The sequence below is a fragment of the Anomaloglossus baeobatrachus genome, chromosome 6 (assembly GCF_048569485.1).
Source record: "Anomaloglossus baeobatrachus isolate aAnoBae1 chromosome 6, aAnoBae1.hap1, whole genome shotgun sequence".
NCBI lineage: Eukaryota > Metazoa > Chordata > Amphibia > Anura > Aromobatidae > Anomaloglossus > Anomaloglossus baeobatrachus.
In genome coordinates, this window is record NC_134358.1 from 507591849 (window position 1) to 507614629 (window position 22781).

The window sequence follows — 22781 nt, forward strand, 5'->3', positions numbered from 1 at the left end:
GAATTCCCTTCGCTCCGTTTCGGAAAGGTATTTTGTGTATTTGTACTGCTGTGTTTTCCGTTGTGTATCTACCGTGGTTACATATTATAAAACATCTTGTACCAGGAACTCGTCTCTGATTGTCATTGCCCTACGCTATCGAAATCCTCAGAACATATATAAGTATTACATTATACTCAGGCCTTAGGAGGATTTCGCTGGGGCAATGACTGAGACACGAGTAGATCAGCTCTTCTCCATGATTAACTCCCTGCAGCAGGAGATGGAGGCGGTGCAGAATAAACTTAGAGATGTGGAGGCACAGCTGGGCCATGATCACCAGGTACTGGGGCCGGCTATACAGGATTTGCAAGTCAGAGTGGAGGCTCAGGAAGCCGTCCCCACTACGTCCGTATCAGCTGCCGGTATGCCTAGGTTACCCCCATTCCGTTTCAATGGTGATCGTAGTCAGTTCCGTGGATTTGTTAACCAATGTATACTGTTTTTCGATGTACATTCTGATTATTACCGTTCTGATCGGTCAAAGGTGTTATGTATCATCATGTTATTAACCTCACGAGCACTGGCTTGGGCTAATCCCATGATAGAGAATCGGGACATCCGTTTGAACCACCTGGATGACTTTCTGACCGCAATGGCGCAAATGTTTGATGATCCGAATCGCCGTGCTACCGCTGAATCGGCTCTCCTTTCCTTACGTCAGGGAAAGCGTTCTGTCGTTGAATACGCCACTGAGTTCAAGAGGTTAGTGGTAGACACCGACTGGGGAAACAATGCATTATTATCTGTTTTCAGAAAAGGTTTGTCCAGTACCATCAAGGACGAGTTAGCCCGTTCCGAATCTCCAGGGGATTTTGAACTGTTTCTCCAGCACTGTGTGCGCATTGATACTCGTTTGACGGAACGTAGACAGGAAAAATGGGCAGCTGTAAACCGTGTAAACAATATTGCGTTTCCTTCCAGAGAACCCGCTCTCAGGACGCCACGGGAGGCCGAGGACGTACCTATGCAAATGGACTCTTTGCAAAAACGAGAGACCAACGAACGTCGTGAACACCGGCTCCGTGAGCGTTTGTGTTTCTATTGCGGTCAATCGGACCATTTCTTGATCGACTGCCCAAAACGTCCAAATCGCCCAAATAAGGTATTGGCAGCCATGGCAGAGTGTGACAACACGGATGCAGAGTCCGATATCTCTGAGGCAAGTGGACACTTGGATGCGGTATTTCCCTTGACTGTAATGTCTACCTCACCGAAGGACTCAGAGGGGAAATATACCCATTGCTTACTCCCCATTCAGATCCGTTGGGAGGGACAGCTAATTCCTACCTCTGCAATGATAGACTCCGGGGCAGGGGGAAATTTCATGGACTCTTCCTTTGCCAGGAAACACGGTATCCGGACTCAGCAAAGATCCTCACCGGTTACCATGGAGACGGTAGACGGATCTCCGTTAATCTCTGGACCAGTGGATCGGGAAACAGTACCGCTCGAATGCGTGATGAAGCCAGGTCAGCAGGGGAGCCTTGTTTTCATGATAATTTCTTCTCCTCATTTTCCGATTATTTTAGGTATTCCGTGGCTACGGTCTACAAATCCGGTCATCGATTGGGAGACTAAGGAAATATCCTTCCCACCGCAGAGTGGTCCGACCATTTGTCCAGCCGTTCCGGTTCCTGTAACACCAAATACGTACAGGTACCTGTTTTACCCCCGGTTTACCGTGACTTCGCTGATATATGCGACAAAAGAAAAGCTGATCAGCTTCCCCCGCATAGACCGTATGATTGCCCCATAGACTTACTCCCAGGGGCGGAGATTCCGTTTGGTCATGTCTACCCGTTGGCGGCACCTGAGCTAGAAGCACTAAAAGAGTATATTGATGAAAGCCTAGCCAAGGGATTTATTCGTCCGTCTACCTCACCCGCAGGGGCACCCATCTTTTTCGTGAAAAAGAAGGAGGGGACTCTAAGACCCTGTATTGACTACCGGGAACTGAATAAGATAACCATCCGGAACCGGTATCCGTTACCGTTGATTCCTGAGCTATTGGAGAGGGTCCAACAGGCAAAAATATTCACCAAATTAGACCTCCGTGGGGCATATAATCTGCTTCGTATACGTCCCGGAGACGAGTGGAAGACCGCGTTCCGATGTCGGTACGGACATTTTGAGTACCTAGTGATGCCTTTTGGACTTTGTAATGCTCCCGCGGCATTTCAACATCTGGTTAACGATATTTTTAGGGATATCATGGACCAATTCATGGTGATCTATCTGGACGATATCCTAATCTTTTCTGATTCTCTACAGGACCACCAGGAGCACGTCAAGACCGTACTTACCCGTCTGAGGGAAAACCGCCTATACATTAAACTGGAGAAATGCGAGTTCCACTGCTCACAAATACAATTCTTAGGTTATGTCATCTCTCCTCAGGGACTGAACATGGAATCTAGCAAGATACAAGCCATTCTAGACTGGCCGGAACCGGGAAACATCAAAGAGGTACAACGCTTTGTCGGTTTTGCCAACTTTTACCGACCCTTTATCCGTAACTTTTCGGAGATTGTTCGTCCCATCACTCTGTTGACCAAGAAAGGACAGAAGTTTGTGTGGTCCGCCCAGGCCCAGGAAGCATTCCATCGTCTCAAGGTATGTTTTACCTCAGCGCCAATATTAGTACATCCGAATCCCGCACTTCCCTTTATCGTGGAGGTCGACGCTTCCGACTATGCATTAGGGGCCATTCTTTCTCAAAGGACCGGGGACAAGAGTCTCTTGCATCCGTGTGCCTTCTTTTCCCGCCGGTTGTCCCCTGCAGAAAGGAACTATGACATTGCGGACAAGGAATTATTGGCGATTATTTCCGCTTTCAAGGAATGGAGACATCAGTTACAGGGAGCCGCGCAGCAAGTGATAGTACTCACAGATCATCGTAATCTGGAATTTCTTAAGTCTGCCAGGTGCCTGTCTCCACGGCAAGCCCGTTGGAGCCTATTTCTTAACCAATTCAATTTTATCGTTACATACCGTCCAGGTTCACGTAATGGGAAAGCCGATGCCTTGTCCCGAATCCACGCCGTGGACTCCGTACCTGGAACCCCGTCTCAGACCGTGTTATCGGATGCCAATTTCGTTGGAGTAATCCAGGACCAGGACTTGTGGAAGGACATCAAGCTGGCCTATGATGGTGACGTATTTCTTGCTGCCCCCCCCGAATGATGTAACACTTGTTCTTCGGAATGGTGTGTGGTTGAGAGAGCGACGCATTTATGTCCCGGAGGCCGTAAGACTTCGGGTTCTCAAGTTGGTCCATGACTCCGTGTTGGCTGGTCATAGGGGGGTACAGAAGACGCAGGAATTTCTGAGCCGTTTCTTCTGGTGGCCTACCTGTTTAAAAGATGTGAAGGACTATGTCCACTCATGTGTGGTTTGTGCCCGGTGCAAGGTCCCTCGTGTGGCTCCTACGGGACTCCTCCAACCGTTACCCGTGCCATCTCGCCCTTGGGGGTCTATCTCCATGGATTTCATTGTGGAGTTGCCAGTCTCAGGCGGGCACAATACCATTTTAGTGGTGGTGGATCGATTGACTAAAGCGGCTCACTTCATTCCGTGTACCGGTCTTCCCTCAGCCGCAGAGACAGTGGATTTGGTTATCCAGAACGTATTCCGATTGCATGGGGTACCAGACGAGATCATCTCTGACCGGGGCGTGCAGTTCACGTCTAGATTCTGGAAGGGGTTTTGTACGGCACTCCAGATTGATGTCTGTTTGTCTTCTGCATACCATCCTCAGACAAATGGGCAAACCGAACGGACGAATCAAACCCTGGAACAATACCTTCGATGTTATGTCAGCCATCTCCAAGACGATTGGTTGAAGATGCTTCCGTTGGCGGAGTTCTCATATAACAACACTCAGAGCAGCTCCACTAAGGTAACGCCCTTTTTCGCTAACCTGGGTTACCATCCGACTGTTTTGCCTAGGTCACCGGTTGCGGTTTCGGTGCCAGCGGTGGAGGACAGATTGACAGAACTACGACAAAATCTGGAGGTTCTAAAGGACACTGTGGCTATGGCCCAGGAGCGTTACAAGAGGTCGGCAGACACTCACCGGAAACCGGCACCCATGTACAAGGTAGGGGACTCTGTATGGTTATCCACCAAAAACCTGAGATTGGGTGTTCCTTCGCAGAAGCTGGGTCAAAAATTCATCGGTCCGTTCAAGATCACCGGGATCGTGAGCCCTGTGGCCTGTCGGCTACGGTTACCGCACCATCTAAAGGTACACCCGGTCTTTCATGTGTCTCTCCTCAAACCCGTTTCCCCTAATACGTTTCATGGTCGTGTTGTGCCCCCTCCTCCGCCTGTGATGGTCGACGGCGAGGAGCAGTTCGTGGTTGAGGACATTATTGACTCCCGGCTCCATCGTCGTCGGCTCCAGTATCTGGTACGTTGGCAGGGGTACGCCCCCGAGGACGATTCCTGGGAACCGGTGGGTAACATTCGGGCACCCCGGAAGATTGCCCAGTTTCATCGACGTTTCCCGGACAAGCCAGGCCCTGATCCGTCCTGAGGCCGTCTCTGGGGGGGGGGAGTAATGTCAGGTTTCCAGGTTTTCCAGTTCTCTTTTGAATGAGCTTGCCCTCGGTTAACATGGAGTTTACTGTTCTGTTGCCCTACTTCCTGTCCAGCTGCTTAAAAGGCCGCCTCTAAGCCTAGTCCAGTGCCTGAGTATACTGCTTGCTGTGTGCTCCTGCTTTGCTGCTGCTAATCCTGATTGCCTTTGGATCCTCCTAAAGACTACCGACCGACCGACTCTGGACCTTACCCGGTTTCTCTAAGCTGTGCCCGGATTCCGTCTGCCATCTTCGGTCACCACTCTGCCCGGTTCTCTCTGGTTCGTAACCACTCTGGACAATCATTCCGTACGGACACTCCTGGACTTTTACCGCTTGCCCCTTGTGTCCCGGCTGCGGCGCATTTAGGCCTTCCGGGGTGATTGCCGGATAGTCCCTGTATAGGGGTTCGCTCTGGTGGTCTCCCTGGGGGAGTCCGGTGCGTGGCCCCGGGAATTCCCTTCGCTCCGTTTCGGAAAGGTATTTTGTGTATTTGTACTGCTGTGTTTTCCGTTGTGTATCTACCGTGGTTACATATTATAAAACATCTTGTACCAGGAACTCGTCTCTGATTGTCATTGCCCTACGCTATCGAAATCCTCAGAACATATATAAGTATTACACCAAGTTGACAATAAACAAACGATTGATATTAGAACACCTAGTCAAGTTAAAGGGAACCAATGACCAAGATTTTCCGATATAACTTAAAGCCAGTGCTATACTGGCGCTATCAGGCTGATTCTCTACATACCTTTTAATGGTCAGCTCGGATGTTTAGGTTTTGAAATCCAAGAAAGTAAAGTTTATAAAATCGGCAGCTTCTTGAGAGTGACAGCAGCTGAGGAGCAGATAATAGCGAAGGAGGATATTCAGAGTTATCCCCTCCCCCTGTTAGAATTAGCCTAAGTGGTATGCAATCGATTTAACTTTTCACTAGCAGGACCTGTGTGACGTCATACCCATGTGACCAGCAGGTGGCGGGGCCTCATCCAACAAAGCTGACACCAGGAAGCAACATTTTCTGTTTGCTGAGGCCCCGTCCCTTCTGGTCACATGGGTATGACGTCACACAGGTCCTTCTAGTGAAAAGTTAAATTGTATAATACTTATGCTAATTCTAACAGAGGGAGGGGATAACTATGAATACCCCCCCCCCCCCGATATCTGATTCTTAGCCGCTGTCACTCAAAAAGCTGCTGGTTTTATAAACTTTACTTTCTTGGATTTCAAAACCTATATATACATCCGCGTTGACCACTACAGGTATGTAGAGAATCAGCCTGATAGTGCCAGTATAGCACTGGCTTTAGATTATATGCAAAAATCCTGGTGATTGGTGCGCTTTAAAGGAATCCAAGTCCCCAGGTCCAGATGATTTACACCCTAGGGTCTTGAAACAAATAGCTGAGGAATTAATACCGCTTTCCATAATCTTCAATAAGTCATGGGAAACAGGAGATGTCCCTCTAGATTGGAAAAGGGCAAATATGGTTCCTATCTACAAAAAGGGGGAAAAGGAGGATCCAGGGAATTACAGGCCAATAAGCCTGACCGCCATAGCAGGAAAAATCTTTCAGCAAATTGTCAAGGAGCATTTACTTAGGTACCTGGATGGGAAGGCATTAACCCCTTTACGACCGCCGATACGCCTTTTAACGGCGGTAAATAAGGGTACTTTTTCCGATCTGCCGCTTTTTAACGGCGGTCGGAAAAAAGGGTCTAGCGCCCCCCAGAGTCAGAAAATTTTCGGGGTCTCAGCTGCCGGGGGTAGCTGAGACCCTGGAGATCATGATTCGGGCCGGTTTTTCCGGTCCCCGCTCACCTGATGACCGGTATACACCGTATACCGATCATCAAGTTATAGTAAATGACCGCGCCGGTAAAAAATGATTTATCTCCCATCTGGCATGATCAAACATGCCAGATGGGAGATAAATCTTTTTCCCGGTTCCCTCCGGTCCCCCGGTGTCCCCAAAGTGCCCCTTCCGACCCCCAACCCCCTCCCGAAAATCCAAGATGGCCGCGCGCACCGGCGATCACAGCAGCGCGCCGGCCGCATTTCCACTGTTCCTATGGTTTCTGTCGTATGTGCCATAACACATACGACAGAAACCTGCTCCCTAGGCCCTGCCGGGTCCCCCCCTACCCCCCCCTGGTGTCCCCCGGTGTCCCCCGGTGTCATACATACCGGAGCGCTGATCCCCCGCGGCCCCCTCCTCCGGCTCCTTCTCTGCAGACTCCGGTCACATGAGCAGAGCGCAGCTGTCAGCTTCCTGTGTTCAGGACGCTGGCTGCTCGCACTCTGCAGCTGTGACCCAGGGAGGGTGGGTGCAGATTCTTTGCACCCACTCTCCTCAAATGGAGGGTCTGCCCTCCTAGAAAATGGGGGATACGTTCCCTGAACGTGTCCCCCATATTCTAGAAGGTCCAGAGGCGACGTGGGACATCCAAATGGATTATTGTGGATTTTTTTTTTTTCTTTTCAATAAATTGGTCAATCAGGGAATGTTTGGGGGAGTGTTTTTTCAAATAAATTTTTTTTTGTTGTCAATTTTTTTTTTATTACTGTCAATTAGTTATGTCGGGTATCTGATAGACGCCGTGACATAACTAATTGCTGGGCTTGATGCCAGGTGACATTACACACCTGGTATCAACCCCATTCATTACCCCGTTAGCCAACGCACCAGGGCGCGGGATGAGCTGGGGCGAAGCGCCAGAATTGGCGCATCTAATGGATGCGCCACTTCTGGGGCGGCTGCGGCCTGCTATTTTTAGGCTGGGAAGAGTCCAATAACCGTGGCTCTTCCCATCCTGAGAATACCAGACCCCAGCTGTCAGCTTCACCTTGGCTGGTGATCTAATTTGGGGGGACCCCACGTTTGTTTTTTTTTTTTAATTATTTATTTATAAATAATTAAAAAAAAAAAACAGCTTGGGGAGCCCTCCAAATTGATCACCAGACAAGATGAAGCTGTCAGCTGTGGTTTGCAGGCTACAGCTGTCTGCTTTACCCTAGCTGGCTATCAAAAATAGGGGGGACCCCACGTCATTTATTTTAATTCTTTTTTTTTTTTTTTGGGCTAAATACAAGGCTAGGCATCCTTTAGTGTCACATGAAAGGCAGGTAAGGGGAGCTTCCTCGTTCCTGCGGCGTCACACATAGCGATGTGTGCTGCCGCAGGAGCGACGAACTACATCGTTACTGCTGCAGTAACGATAATCGAGAATGGACCCCCATGTCACCGATGAGCGATTTTGCACGTTTTTGCAACGATGCAAAATCGCTCATCGGTGTCACACGCAGCAACATCGCTAATGCGGCCGGATGTGCGTCACCAATTCCGTGACCCTAACGACTCCGCATTAGCGATGTCGCAGCGTGTAAAGCCCCCTTAACAGTGAGAAATTTTTTGATACAGCAACAGTTTTGTGAAGTACCTGTGGATTCAAAATGTTTACTATACTCCTGAATAAAATCCTTGAGGGGTCCAGTTTCCAAAATGAGGTCACTTGTGGGGGGTTTCTGATGTATAGGTGCCCAAGGGGCCCTGCTAATGTGACATGGTGCGCGCAATTTACTTCAACTTTTCCAAAATTCAAATGGTGCTCCTTCCATTCCAAGCCCTCCCATTTATCCAAACAAAGGTTTTTGGCCACATGTGTGGTATCCCTGCGCTCACAAGAAATTAGATAACAACCTGTGGGGTACACGTTTTGTTGTTGCCTCTTGAAAAAGTGAAAAATGTGTCGCTAAATCAACATTTTTGTGAAAAAAATGAAAATTTCAATATGGCAACCTAAGCTTATCAAATTCTGTGAAGTATTCGTGGATTCAAAATGCTCAATATACACCTAGATTAAAGCCTTGAGGGGTCTTATTTCCAGAATGGGGTCACTTGTGGGGGACCTCCACTGCTTAGGCACCTCAAGGGTTCTCCTAATGCAACATGGCGTCCGCTATTGATTCCAGCCAATTTTGCAGTCAAATTGCACTCCTTCTCTTCTGAGCCCTGTAGTGTGCCCAAACAGTTGATTTCCACCACATACAAGATATCAACAAACTCAGGAGAAATTGCGCAATAAATTTCATGGTGATTTTTTTCCTGTTACCCTTGTGAAAAAAAAAGCTACCTGGTTGAAGTAACAATTTTGTGGTAAAATTTTATTTTTTTATTTTCATGGCTCAACGTTATAAACTTCTGTAAAGCACCTGGGGGTTCAGGGTACTCACCAAACATCAAGATAAATTCCTTGAGGGGCCTAGTTTCCAATATGGGGTCACTTGTGGTGTTTTTTTGCTGTTTACGTACCTTAGGGGTCCTCCAAATGCGACATGGTGCCCGCAATCTTTTTCAGCCAAATTTCCTTTCCAAAATTCAAATATTGCTCCTTCCGTTCCAAGCCCTCCCATTTCTCCAAACAAAGGTTTCAGACCACAAGTGAGGTATCACCGCGCTCATAAAAAAGTGGGTAACAAACATTGGGGTCACATTTTTGGAATTACCTCTTGAAAAAGTGAAAAAATTGATGCTAAAGCAACATTTTTGAGAAAAAAATGAAAATTTTCAATGTGACAACGTAACGTTATCAAAATCTGTGAAGTACCTGTGGATCCAAAATGCTCACTATACCCCTAGATAGAAGCCTTAAGGGGTCTAGTTTCCAAAATGGTGTCACTTGTAAGGGGTTTCTGCTGTTTAGGTACCTTAGCGGACCTGTAAATGCAACATGGTGCCCGCAATCTATTTCAGCCAAATTTGCTTTCCAAAATTCAAATATTGCTCCTTCTGTTCCGAGCCCTCCCATTTGTCCAAACAAAGGTTTCTGACCACATGTGGGGTATCGGCGCGTTCATAAGAAAGTGGGTAACAAGTTTTGGGGTTCATTTTGTTGTGTTATTTCTTCTAAAAGTGAATAAATTTGGGGTAGAGCAACATTTTAGGTAAAATTTTTATTTTTTGCTTTTTTTCATTCCACTTTGCTTTAGTTCCTGTGAAGCACTTGAAGGGTTAATAAACTTCTTGGATGTGGTTTTGAGTACTTTGAGGCGTGCTGTTTTGAGAATGGTGTCACTTTTAGGTATTTTCTGTCACTTAGGCCTCTCAAAGTCACTTCAAATGTGATGTGGTCCCTAAAAAAATGGTTTTGTGAATTTTGTTGAAAAAATGGGAAATTGCTGATGAACTTTGACCCCTTCTAACTTCCTAACCCCAAAACATTTTGTTTCAGAAATTGCGCTAATGTAAAGTAGACATGTGGGAAATGTTATTTATTAACTGTTTTGTGTGACATAACTCTCTGGGTTAAGGGCATAAAAATTAAAAGTTTGAAAATTGCAAAATTTTCAAAATTTTCATCAAATTTCCGATTTTTTCACAAATAAAAGCAAAAAATATCGTTCTAAATTTATAACTATCATGAAGTACAATATGTCACGAAAAAACAATGTCAGAATCACCGGGATCCGTTGAAGCGTTCCAGAGTTATGACCTCATAAAGTGACACTGGTCAGAATTGCAAAAAATGGCCTGGTCATTAAGTACAAAACTGGCTTCGTCCTTAAGGGGTTAATGAACCAAAGCCAGCACGGCTTTATGACCAATAAATGTTGTCAGACCATCCTGATTTCCTTCTATGACAAAGTCACTGAATAGTTGGACCAGGGGAAAGCCGTGGATATAGTATACCTTGACTTCAGTAAGGCATTCAATAGAGTATTGCATGACATTCTCATTGAAAAAATGATCAAGTACAACACTTAGATGGATTCCTAACTGGCCTATTGATTAGGCACAATGAGTAATACTAAATGGCTACACATCGAGCTGGAGGAACGGGAAAAGCGGGGTGCCTAAAGGCTTTGTCCTGGGGCCAGTGCTGTTTAATATCTTTATAAATGATCTGGACAACAGAATTATTGGGGAACTCCTAAAATTCACAGATGATACTAAGATAGGAGGAGCAGCCAACACTAGAGAGGAGAGAGAACGTATTCAAAAGGATTTAGACACACTCGAACATTGGGCCGAGGAGAACAGAATGATTTTTCAAACAGGGACAAATGCAAAGTCCTACATCTGAGGAAAAGAAATGTATAAAGCATTTATAGTATGGGAGGAATAGAACTAGGTGATAGCACCGGGGAAAAGGACTTGGGCACAATAGTAGATCCTAGATTCAACATGAGCCAACAGTGTGGTACTGCAGCTAAAAAGGCCAACAAAATTCTGGGATGTATCAAGACAAGGATTGAATTTAGATCAAGAGAGGTCATTATTCCGCTATACTCTGCCCTGGGCAGACCCCACCTGGAATACTGTGTACAGTTGTGGGCTCCCCAATTCAAGAAAGACCGATACATGGGAGCAAGTCCAGAGAAGAGCAACCAAGATGGTAGAAGGTCTGCAAACCATGTCATTTGAAGACGGGCTTAAAGAACTAGGAATGTTTAGTTTGCAAGAGAGAAGGCTGAGAGGAGACCTAATAGCGGTCTACAAATATCTGAAAGGCAGTCACAGTGCAGAGGGAACCTCCCTATTCTCATTAGCACAAGGAAGTACAAGAAGCAATGGGATGAAACTAAAGGAAGGAAATTCAGATTAGACATTAGGAAAAACTTTCTGACAGTGAGGGCAGTCAGAAAGTGGAACAGGCGACCACGGGTGGTGGTGAGCTCTCCACCAATGGAAATCTTCAACCGGAAGCTGGATAAACATATAGCAGGGATGATTTAGGAATGCCTGCACTCGCAGGGGGTTGGATCCGATGGCTCTTGAGGTCCCTTCCAACTCTACCTTTCCATGATACTATGAGTATTCATTGTACACAGTAATGTGCGCAACATCTAATGAGCTGCTTACAAGGACACATGTTTGCTCAGTAATTCTCCCTACAGAACAGACAGGTCTCTGCATCTTGATCCCCTTTTTACAGTAGAGCAGCCATAGCAATTGCTGTCTGCCCTGCTTGTCAGGGAAGGAGCAGAGTCTCTGAAATTACACAGCCAAAAGAGTGAGAATACTCCTGCAGGAAAAGTAGCTGGAACCACATTGTCAGCTGCCAGAGGGAGGAGGACTAAACAGGAGAGAAAAGGCGCAATAGGGTCTTACCCGATATACTGGGCAAAAAAAATATAGAAGTGGTGCACTCACCTGATCGGGTTGTGCCAGTCACAAGTCCTTAAAAAGCATAAGTGAGTGCCTGAGCGCTCCAGCAGCAGCCCTGTTGCACAAGTAGATCATCAGAAGGAAACTGGAGGAAAAACAGATGATTCATTTTATTTCATTCCTTCGCGTTTCGGAGACCCCAACTGTCTCCTTATTCAGGGAAAGGAACCTTCCCTTAAGAAGGAGACAGTTGGGGTCTCCGAAACGCGTAGGAATGAAATAAAAAGAATCATCTGTTTGACACTATTGTTCGTGGTCTTCAAGCGCGGCGAAAAACCTGTTTTTCCTCCAGTTTCCTTCTGAAGAGGGAGGAGGAGATCTCAGATTATCAGCAGCCAGAAGAGGGAAACATAGATGCAATAAAAATAATGAAAATTCTGTAATTTGCTTTACAAGTGCTGTTAACAGCCTTTCAGGACTGAATCATGGGTTAACCCTGTAACTTGGTAAATAACAAGTCTGCCCCTGACTTTGTTTGGTCTTCCTTTCCAGTGTACAACTTTAGCATTATAATGTCTAGTGACCATAAATGCTCAGACTTTTTGGCTTTTTTTTTTTGCATTTACAAATACAAAGTGGATGTTAACCTAGTAACATCATTTTTTTTATTTTGTCTATTTTTTTAAGTCCTTAAACCCTGATTTGAAATAATAAAAAAACAGCCAGGTTCAGTGTGAGAGCTGCTGCCTTACTGCACTGGCACAATAAAATGGCCAAGTAATAGGGTTATAGAAGTTAGCAGCTTATTTACCGATACAAAAATGTTATTTTTTTTTGTCAGATCCCCGCACCGCCTAGTTGTATTTGCTTTTGACTCTGTTGTGCTCTCATTGTGTAGACCATGCAGTCTGATAGTGGTAACGATAGAAGATACAAGGAAAGAAGTAATCACAGAGGGGAAGACCAAGAGGAACAAACGCGTCACAAACATAGGTCTAACGAGAAGAGAGACGAAAGAGAACGTCAAAAGTATCAAGAGAGACACGGACATACTGAGAAAGGGAAGGGGGATATTCAAGAGCTGCGGAGGGAGAAGGAGAAAACGAGAGAAGGAGATAAGCCCAAACATCATGTATCAGAACGGCACCGAACCAAGGACAGAGAGAAAACCAGTGACAAATTGGAAACCGGGGATAAACCAGTTAAAGAATATGGGACATATGACCTGAGTAGAGAAGAAAGGAAGCGGAGAGACAGTCATGGTAAGTGCCATTACCAGACCCTGTTAAAAAACAATGACTAAAGGCCGCTTTACACGCTGCGATATCGTGACCGATATCGCTAGTGTGGGTACCCGCCCCCATCGGTTGAGCGACATGGGCAAATTGCTGCCCGTGGCGCACAACATCGCCCAGACCTGTTACACTACTTGCCTGCACTGCGACGTCGCTGTGACCGGCGAACCACCTCCTTTCTAAGGGGGTGGTTCGTTTAGCGTCACAGCTCCGTCACTGAACCGCCGCCCAATAGAAGCGGAGGAGCGGAGGTGAGCTGGACGAACATCCCGCCCACCTCCTTCCTTCCGCATTGCGGGCGGAAGGCAGGTAAGGAGAAGCTCCTCGTTCCTGCGGTGTTACACGTACCGATGTGTGCTGGCACAGGAACGAGGAACAACATCGTTACTGCTGCAGCAACGATATTTGAGAATGGACCCCCATGTCACCGATGAGCGATTTTGCATGTTTTTGAAACGTTGCAAAATCGCTCAAAGGTGGAACGGCATCGCTAAAGCGACCGGATGTGCATCACAAAATCCGTGACCCCCAACGAGATTGCTTGAGCGATGTCGTACCGTGTAAAGCGGCCTAAAGTCCATCCTGCCACTGGCTTTGTTACAAAAAACAAAAAAAAAATACAAAAAAGGAACAGTTTAGCTTCTGTATTATATTTTATTTATTTATTTTTTTTTTAAAGTCCAAATATAAGAGATTTGATTTTTGTCCTAAAACCACAGTTTACGCACAATAGTAATATGACATGAAGCTGTGGTGCTGAACCTGTTGAAATATAAAAGATTTATTATCTCATTAAAAACATGCAAAAGGCTCCGATTTGGGCCAAAGCATTTAATTTTTTTCTGCACTTAGGCGGGCTTTGCACGTTGCGACATCGCAAGCCGATGCTGCGATGTCGCACGCGATAGTCCCCGCCCCTGTCGCTTGTACGATATATTGTGATAGCTGGCGTAGCGAAAATTATCGCTACACCAGCTTCACGTGCACTCACCTGCCCTGCGATGGTCGCTCTGGCCGGCGACCCGCCTCCTTGTTAAGGGGGCGGGTCGTGCGGCGTCACTGCGACGTCACACGGCAGGCGGCCAATCGGAGCGGAGGGGCGGAGATGAGTGGGATGTAAACATCCCGCCCACCTCCTTCCTTCCGCATATTCTACGGAAGCCGCGGTGACGCCAGTAGGAGATGTTCCTCGCTCCTGCGGCTTCACACACAGCGATGTGTGCTGCCGCAGGAGCGAGGAACAACATCGGACCGTCGCGTCAGCGTAATTATGGATTACGCCGACGCTGCACCGATGATACGATTACGACGATTTTGCGCTCGTTAATCGTATCATCTAGGCTTTGCACACTACGATGTTGCATGCGATGCCGGATGTGCGTCACTTTCAATTTGACCCCACCGACATCGCACCTGCGATGTCGTAGTGTGCAAAGTACCCCTTAGTCTCATTAATCACACACATTCTACCATCACTATGGATAGAGAGATTCTGATCTCATCTCTGCAGATCATTTTGTACCATCGTTCTTTTGTCCAGTTGAAGGGAATCGGTCAGTAGGATCAACCCTCCTAAGCCATCTCTATGGGCATAGAAAGTTGAATAACATTATACTTTGATATCTGCAATCCAATTTTGAATTCCACATTTTTGTTTATGTAAATGAGCTGTTAAAGGGAATTTATCAGGTGATTTTGTAACGCAATACTAATACTATCTTAAAAGTAGGGCTTATGGAGACCTTTCAGGATCAGTAACTTTTAGGATACCGTCACACTTTAGCGACGCTCCAGCGATCCCACCAGCGATCTGACCTGGTCAGGATCGCTGGAGCGTCGCTACCTGGTTTCTGGTGAGCTGTCAATCAGGCAGATCTCACCAGTGACCAGCCCCCAGCCAGCAGCGACGTGTGGAAGCGATGCTGCGCTTGGTAACTAAGGTAAATATCGGGTAACCAAGCAAAGCACTTCGCTTGGTTACCCGATATTTACCTTGGTTACCAGCGCACACCGCTTAGCGCTGGCTCGCTGCACTCGTAGCCAGAGTACACATCGGGTTAATAAGCAAACCGCTTTGCTTATTTACCCGATGTGTACTCTGGCTACGTGTGCAGGGAGCCAGCACTGGCAGCCTGAGAGCAGCGTACGCTAGTAACCAAGGTAAATATCGGGTAACCAAGCAAAGGGCTTCGCTTAGTTACCCGATATTTACCTTGGTTACAGCTTACCGCAGGCTGTCAGAAGTCGGCTCCCTGCACATTCAGATCGTTGCTCTCTCGCTGTCAAACACAGCGATGTGTGCTTCACAGCGGGAGAACAACGAGCAAAAAATGAATCAGAGCAGTGTGTAACGAGCAGCGATTTCACAGCAGGGGCCAGATCGCTGCTCAGTGTCACACACAGCGAGATCGCTAATGAGGTCACTGGTGCATCACAAAAAACGTGACTCAGCAGAGATCTCGCTATGTGAGAAGTACACCTTAAGGTACCGTCACACATAACGAGATCGCTAGCGAGATCGCAGCTGAGTCATGGTTTCCGTGACGCAGTAGCGATCCCATTAGCGATCTTGTTATGTGTGACACCTACCAGCAATCAGGCCCCTGCTGTGAGATCTCTAGTCGTTGCAGAATGGTCCAGGCCATTTTCTTCAAAGGCGATGTCCTGCTGGGCAGGACACATTGCTGTGTTTGACACTGTGTGACAGGGTCACAGTGACGGCTGAGATCGTTATACAGGTCGCTACTGCGACCTGTATTGTTCCTGCATCGCTGGTAAGATCTGACTGTGTGACATCTCACCTGCGACCTCCCAGCGACTTACCTGCAATCCCTATCAGGTCACATCGTTTTCGGGATCGCTGGTAAGTCGTTGTGTGTGACTGGGCCTTTAGTGTTCTATCTTATCCTGTTATCTTGCAGAAAGCTTTGTAGAATTCAGTGTCTTGTGTACACTAATCAAGTTTATGTAAATACAATTTGCATATTCACTGCTCCCCCCTCTCCCACCTACCAATGCATTCACTATCACTGCTGAGAGGTGGGAGGGAGTATGGGTGGGGGCAGCAGTGTAAATTCAGTTCTACTTCAGGAGCAGGGTATATGCAGTTTGAATTTACATATACTTTACTAGTTACTATGTCACACTGAATTTTACAGAGCTTAGAACAAGATAACAGAAAGAGGGGGAACTATAAAAGTTAATGATTCGGAAAGATCTTTTTAAGCCCTATTTAAAGATAACATTACTTTTGTACTAGAAAATCACTTGACAGATTCCCTTTAAAATCTATGGGACAGATCTAGATCTTCCTGGGAATCCACCTCAAGAGCTTATTTTCAATAAAAGGGAGTGTTATCAGTATGAGACATGTACTGACTGACAATCTGCTATACTGATCTCACTGAAGAATTGTGTATGATTTACAATTTTCACGGTACAGCAGAGCTGATTTTTGTCTCATGACAAGCCCATCTGCAGCTCTTATTTCATAGTGCTGCCAGCTCAGCTGGACTGCCCTCCGTTCACACTGGCAGCTAGTGAGATGGATGCTGAGTAAGTGTTCACTCTGTGAGCCCTGCTCAGTTGATTGCTACTGAGAGTGATTGATTACAACTGAGACGTTTGCTGCAGCTGCAGTGGTGTTTGTAATGAGACAAATGACAGCTCTGATGTACTGCATTAGAAGTAATCACAAATCACACATCTCTGCAGTGAGATTAGGAGAACAGACGGTCAGTAGAGATGGGCGAAAATGCTCGGGTGATCGTTATTCCAGCGGAGCAGGTCAGATACTCAACTCGAGTAACCCGTATAATGGAAGTCAATGATTAGGCAGTTTGGCTCTCCACCCACATACAGCTAGCCTTAAACAGAGTATTTCTGGGGGGGGCGATTTTTTTTTTTTTTTTTGTTTTTGACACATTATATTTGAAAAAGTGATTTTTAACCCCCAGTGAGAGACATTCAGAGACTGCAAATCCCACATCATGTAGTGAAGAAAGCTCGTGCTTTGTGTTTGTTGTTTCTTGGATGAAACATCCGAGCACCCACAATACTCGACCAAGTACTGCAAGTACCCAGGAGAGAAGACAGGAGAAATAATGTATAATTAAGACCGGAAGCGGTCTTATCTTCTGGGCAGAGCTTGCCCCATAGCCTGGAAGATCAAAGCATATAGGTATTACTAATTTCAGCTGTATACAACCTGTATGCCCATATTAGTAACTACAAAATCTCAAAGGGGTGACAGATTCCCTTTAAATTATCTTTCCAATGATGTCTAATTTTAAGGTTGCATTACTCTAAAAAAAAATAAATAAATATAGAGTTATGAGAGATCAAACATCAAAAGTTTTTTTTTTTTTTTTTTTTTTTTCTTTTTCAGAAGGTTTTCACAATTTTATCCACTAGTGCCTCGCTAATTTTAATTCCTAATTTTTCAATCTTAGAAAAAAGCAAATATAGAAGTGAAGATCGAGAAAGACGACACGAAGAAAGACGAGAAAAGGAAGGCAGAAAACGGGAGGTATCTCCACATTTTTCTGCAATTTTTACTATAGAAAAAAAAAATAAAAAAATACTCCTAGTGATAAATTTGTAACTTTTTCTAATGACTTAATGTGATAGTTATTGAATGACCAGTTTATTTAGTCTCTTCATAATGTATATTAATTTATAAGCTCCTCTTGATTTGCCGGTTTTATTCATCACATGGACATCTGATTGGTATCAGTGGAAACTGTGTGCTGCTTGTTTGTGGTGGCGCTGTAGTGGAATAGGTCATCACCTTCCAGCTTATCACAGGAGGATCAGTTTTAGCCTTATAATCCTGTGAAAATGTATTTATTTTACTCTTATATAGCGCCAATAATTCCAGAGCGCTTTACAGACATTGTCACCATCCCCATTGGGGATCACAATATAAATTCCCTATCAGTATGTTTTTGGAGTGTGGGAGGAAACCGGAGTACCCGGAGGAAACCCAGGCGAACACGGGGAGAAGATACAAACTCCTTGCAGATGTTGTCCTTAACCTTTTTTCTTTTTTCTTTTTTTTTTTTTTTTTTGGGGTAGATTTCTTCTTTTCTTGAAGCATTTCCTGGAGAGCTTTTCCTGAAGATGATTTTTTTTGTTTTTTTTTGCAGCTTTTTGATTGCATAGTGCGTAGTATGCAACAGCTTCCATCAGGATCCATTGCAAAGCAGTCACATGCATATTTTTTATTCATCAAACATTTTACAAAAACCTTCACTAAATAAAAATGGTGGAAAAAAACCTCAAAACATATTATATGAACAGCAAAGTATTTTTTTTTAATGAGAAATGCATACAATGTTTCTTTATCGTTCCTATGGGAGACCCAGACATTGGGTGTATAGCTTCTGCCTCCGGAGGACACACAAAGTACTACACTAAAAAGTGTAGCTCCTCCCTCTGAGCATATACACCCCCTGGATAACCAGATCTAGCCAGTTCATTGCTTTGTGTTCAGGAGGCATACATCCACACATGCATTCTCATCTGATTTTTCATTTTTGGAAAGTTTTTGAAGAAAAGCGGGTCCAAGCCTGGACTCCCGGCATGTCCCTTCTCACCCCACTGTGTCGGCGGTGCTGTTAAGGTTGATTTACAAGGCTGGAGCCTTACATGCCGCGCTCCTTCACCATCCCTCGGGCTCTGGCTTGAAGTGGGAGCCAGCATGGTTCTCCTTGCTTTGCAGCAGACCGGTCTCCATCCGCAGCCCTTCAGGATCCTGCTGGACGGAGCACTCATCCCCAGGGACTTGGAACCCTGCGTCTCAGCAAGCTAAGTACCTGAGACGTTTATATTCGGGGGGTCCCGGTACTTTATTATGGTGGGAGAGTGTGCTGTGTAACTTTTGTGACATTTCCGGCCGGTTCTCTGGCTGTCGCCTGAGAACCGCGCCGATGGTGCCTGCGTGCCGGCCGCATCGCTTAAATTTAGGCCCCGGCTTCGCCGGAGGCCTACTTTCGATTTCACTGCCCTCGCATGTCAGTCATGCAGAGGGACAGTGCGGCTCCGCCCAGCGGCCGTTCGGCACAGGGGAGGGACACTCCTCTCTGAGTACATGTCCCCTCCCCTGTAAATCTCCTTGGCCCTCCAGATCCCGCTCTCAGAGCAGGTCCCGCCCCCTCTCCTCGCTCCAGCGCCATTTTCTCAGCGTTTTTCTCTGGATCAGCGCTGGCTGCAGCATCCCTGCTAAGCTGCTTGGGGGTCCGGGCTGTGGGATCTGGAGGGCACACAAACGGTCTGGTAAGCCACAACCTCCGGTTGTGGACCTTCTTATATACTCTCTGGGGGTCATTCTGGCTCAGAGCCCCCACTTCAGCAGCATGTCTCACACGAGGAGCAAGGCTGCAAGGCTGTACTCAATATGCACTGCATGTAAGCTCGTGCTGCCTGAACCGAGCACATATCCACATTGTGATGCCTGCTCTAACCTGACAATGCCTCAGCCTGGAATCGCACCCACAGTGGTCCCCCCGGCTGCTCCGGCTCCGGTGGCTGAACCTGAGGTGGTCAAGGAGTGGGCTCATTCACCAAAGGTAGACCCTCCGGTGTCTAGACTCTCAGCCCGGACCGTTGTATCAGTGGCTGATGGCACCTCTCTTAAGGATTCCACTGACCGCCAGGTTGACCTTCTGGCCAAATCTGTATATGAGGTGGCTGGGGCCTCGTTCTTCCCATCTTTTGCAGCAGTGTGGGCTCTCAAGGCCATCTCTGCTTCTCTAGAGGATATGCATTCCCTCACCAGGGAATCTATGCCCGAAATGGTTGCCTTAACTTCCCAAGCTTCAGCTTTTTCATCCTATGCCATGTCTGCCATGCTGGAGGCTTCTCACCACACTGCGGTGGCTTCGGCTAATTCCCTCGCTATCCGCAGGATCTTGTGGCTTCGAGAGTGGAAGGCAGATGCTTCTTCAAAGAAGTACCTTGCTGGGCTCCCTTTTGCTGGATCCAGGCTATTCGGTGAACAACTGGATGAAATTATTAAGGAAGCTACTGGCGGGAAGAGTACTTCCATGCCACAAACTAAAACCAGGAAACCTGCCCAGGGTAGGAACCAGTCGAGGTTTCGTTCCTTTCGTTCCTCCAACTGGTCATCCTCTAAGCCCTCAGCCTCGTCCACTAACTCAGCCAAGGACCAAAAACCCAACTGGCGCACAAAGGCGCGTCCACAAAAGACCGCAGGAGCTGCTGCCACTAAGGCAGCCTCCTCTTGACTATCTGGCCGCGCCAGCAACGTCCTTAGTCGGTGGCAGGCTCTCCCACTTTGGCGACGTGTGGTTTCAACACGTCTCCGATCAGTGGGTGCGGGATATCATCTCCCACGGCTACAGGATAGAATTCTCTTCCAGCCCGCCAAACAGATTTTTTTCTGTCAACTCCCCCCCTGCTCCAAGGCCACCGCCTTCTCTCAGGCCGTGGCATCCTTGCAGGCCAACGGAGTAATTGTACCGGTTCGCGCCCGGGAACGGTTCAGAGGTTTCTACTCAAATCTCTTCCTAGTCCCCAAAAAGGACGGTTCCTTCCGGCCCATCCTGGATCTCAAGCTTCTCAACAAGCATGTTCAGGTGCGGCATTTTCGCATGGAGTCTCTGCGATCAGTCATTGCCTCAATGACCCAAGGAGATTTCCTGGCATCCATCGACATCAGAAATGCCTATCTGCATGTGCCAATTGCAGTTTCACACCAGCGTTGGCTACGTTTTGCAATCGGAGAGGAACATTTCCAATTCGTGGCTCTCCCCTTCGGGTTAGCCACGGCCCCTCGAGTATTCACCAAGGTCATGGCAGCAGTGGTTGCGGTTCTGCACCTCCAGGGGTTGGCAATGATTCCTTACCTGGACGACCTTCTAGTCAAGGCTTCATCCAGCGCAGACTGTCAGCGGAGTGTCTCGCTCACTCTCGCCACTCTAACCCAATTCGGGTGGCTTGTCAATCTGCCCAAATCCACTCTGACTCCGACCCAGAGGCTCACGTACCTAGGGATGCAGTTCGAGACTCTGCCGGCACTTGTGAAGCTTTTCTTAGTCAAACAGCAGTCCCTCCATCTGGCGGTGCGCTCTCTGCTGAGGCCCCGCCGTCATTCCATCAGGCACCTGATGCAGGTGCTGGGTCAGATGGTGGCGTCAATGGAGGCTGTTCCCTTTGCCCAGTTCCATCTGCGTCCTCTGCAGCTGGACATTCTCCGCTGTTGGGACAAGCGGACTTCCTCCTTGCACAGGCTAGTGGCTCTGTCGCCACAGACCAGGGGCTCCCTTCAGTGGTGGCTTCGGCCCCTCTCTCTGTCTCAGGGACGCTCCTTCCTGGCCCCGTCCTGGGTGATCCTCACCACGGATGCCAGTCTATCCGGCTGGGGAGCGGTATGTCTCCACCACCGAGCACAGGGCACTTGGACTCCGTCTGAGTCAGCCCTCTCGATCAATGTGCTTTAAACCAGAGCTGTGCTTCTGGCTCTCCTAGCCTTTCACCACCTTTTGGCGGGCAAGCACATCCGAGTCCAGTCAGACAACGCGACAGCGGTTGCCTACATCAATCACCAAGGCGGGACACGCAGCCGCCTGGCAATGTTGGAGATTCAACGCATCCTTCAATGGGCGGAGGACTCCAAGTCCACCATATCCGCAGTCCACATCCCAGGCGTGGAAAACTGGGAAGCAGATTATCTCAGCCGTCAAACCGTGGACAGTGGCGAGTGGTCCCTGCATCCGGCAGTGTTTCAGTCAATCTGCCGCAAGTGGGGCACTCCGGAAGTGGATCTAATGGCATCCCGGCACAACAACAAGGTTCCGGTTTACGTGGCTCGCTCCCACGATCCTCAGGCCCTTGCAGCGGACGCTCTGGTTCAAGATTGGTCCCAGTTTCGTCTGTCCTACGTGTTTCCCCCTCTAGCTCTCTTGCCCAGAGTTCTGCGCAAGATCAGAATGGAGGGCCGTCGGGTCATCCTCATTGCTCCGGACTGGCCCAGGCGAGCTTGGTACCCAGACCTGCTCCATCTGTCCGTAGAGGTGCCGTGGCATCTTCCGGACCGTCCAGACCTTCTCTCACAAGGTCCGTTTTTCCGCCAGAATTCTGCGGCTCTCAGATTGACAGCGTGGCTCTTGAGTCCTGGATCTTGACGACTTCTGGTATCCCTCCTGAAGTCATCTCCACTATGACTCGGGCTCGGAAGTCTTCCTCGGCCACAATCTATCACAGGACCTGGAGAATTTTCCTGTCCTGGTGTCGCTCTTCCGGCCATGCTCCTTGGCCTTTTTTCCTTGCCGACCCTTCTGTCCTTCCTACAGTCCGGTCTGCAGCTAGGACTATCCCTCAATTCCCTCAAGGGACAAGTCTCGGCTCTGTCAGTGCTGTTCCAGCGGCATATCGCCCGGCTGGCTCAGGTGCGCACCTTCATGCAGGGCGCGTCTCACATCATTCCGCCTTACCGGCGGCCCTTGCATCCCTGGGACCTCCAATCTGGTCCTCACGGCCTTGCAGAAACCCCCCTTTGAGCCTCTTAGGGCGGTTTCTTTGTCTCGTCTTTCACAGAAAGTGGTCTTTCTAGTGGCCATAACTTCCCTCAGGAGAGTCTCTGATTTGGCTGCGCTCTCTTCGGAGTCACCTTTTTTGGTTTTTCATCAAGACAAGGTGGTTCTCCGTCCGACTCCGGATTTTCTCCCTAAGGTGGTTTCTCCTTTCCACCTTAACCAGGACATTTCCCTGCCTTCCTTTTGTCCGGCTCC

The 22781-nt window shown here is 47.6% G+C and overlaps 1 protein-coding gene across 1 annotated transcript in view; it reads left to right on the top strand.

Annotated features, from left to right (window-relative positions):
- Window positions 1–22781, top strand: part of DYNC2I1 (dynein 2 intermediate chain 1) — a 159107-nt gene that overhangs the window by 12314 nt on the left and 124012 nt on the right. Inside the window, exons 3-4 of the mRNA XM_075316753.1 lie at window positions 12633–12996; window positions 17481–17557. Coding sequence (XP_075172868.1) covers window positions 12633–12996; window positions 17481–17557 — 441 coding nt within the window. The remainder of the gene's footprint in view (window positions 1–12632; window positions 12997–17480; window positions 17558–22781) is intronic.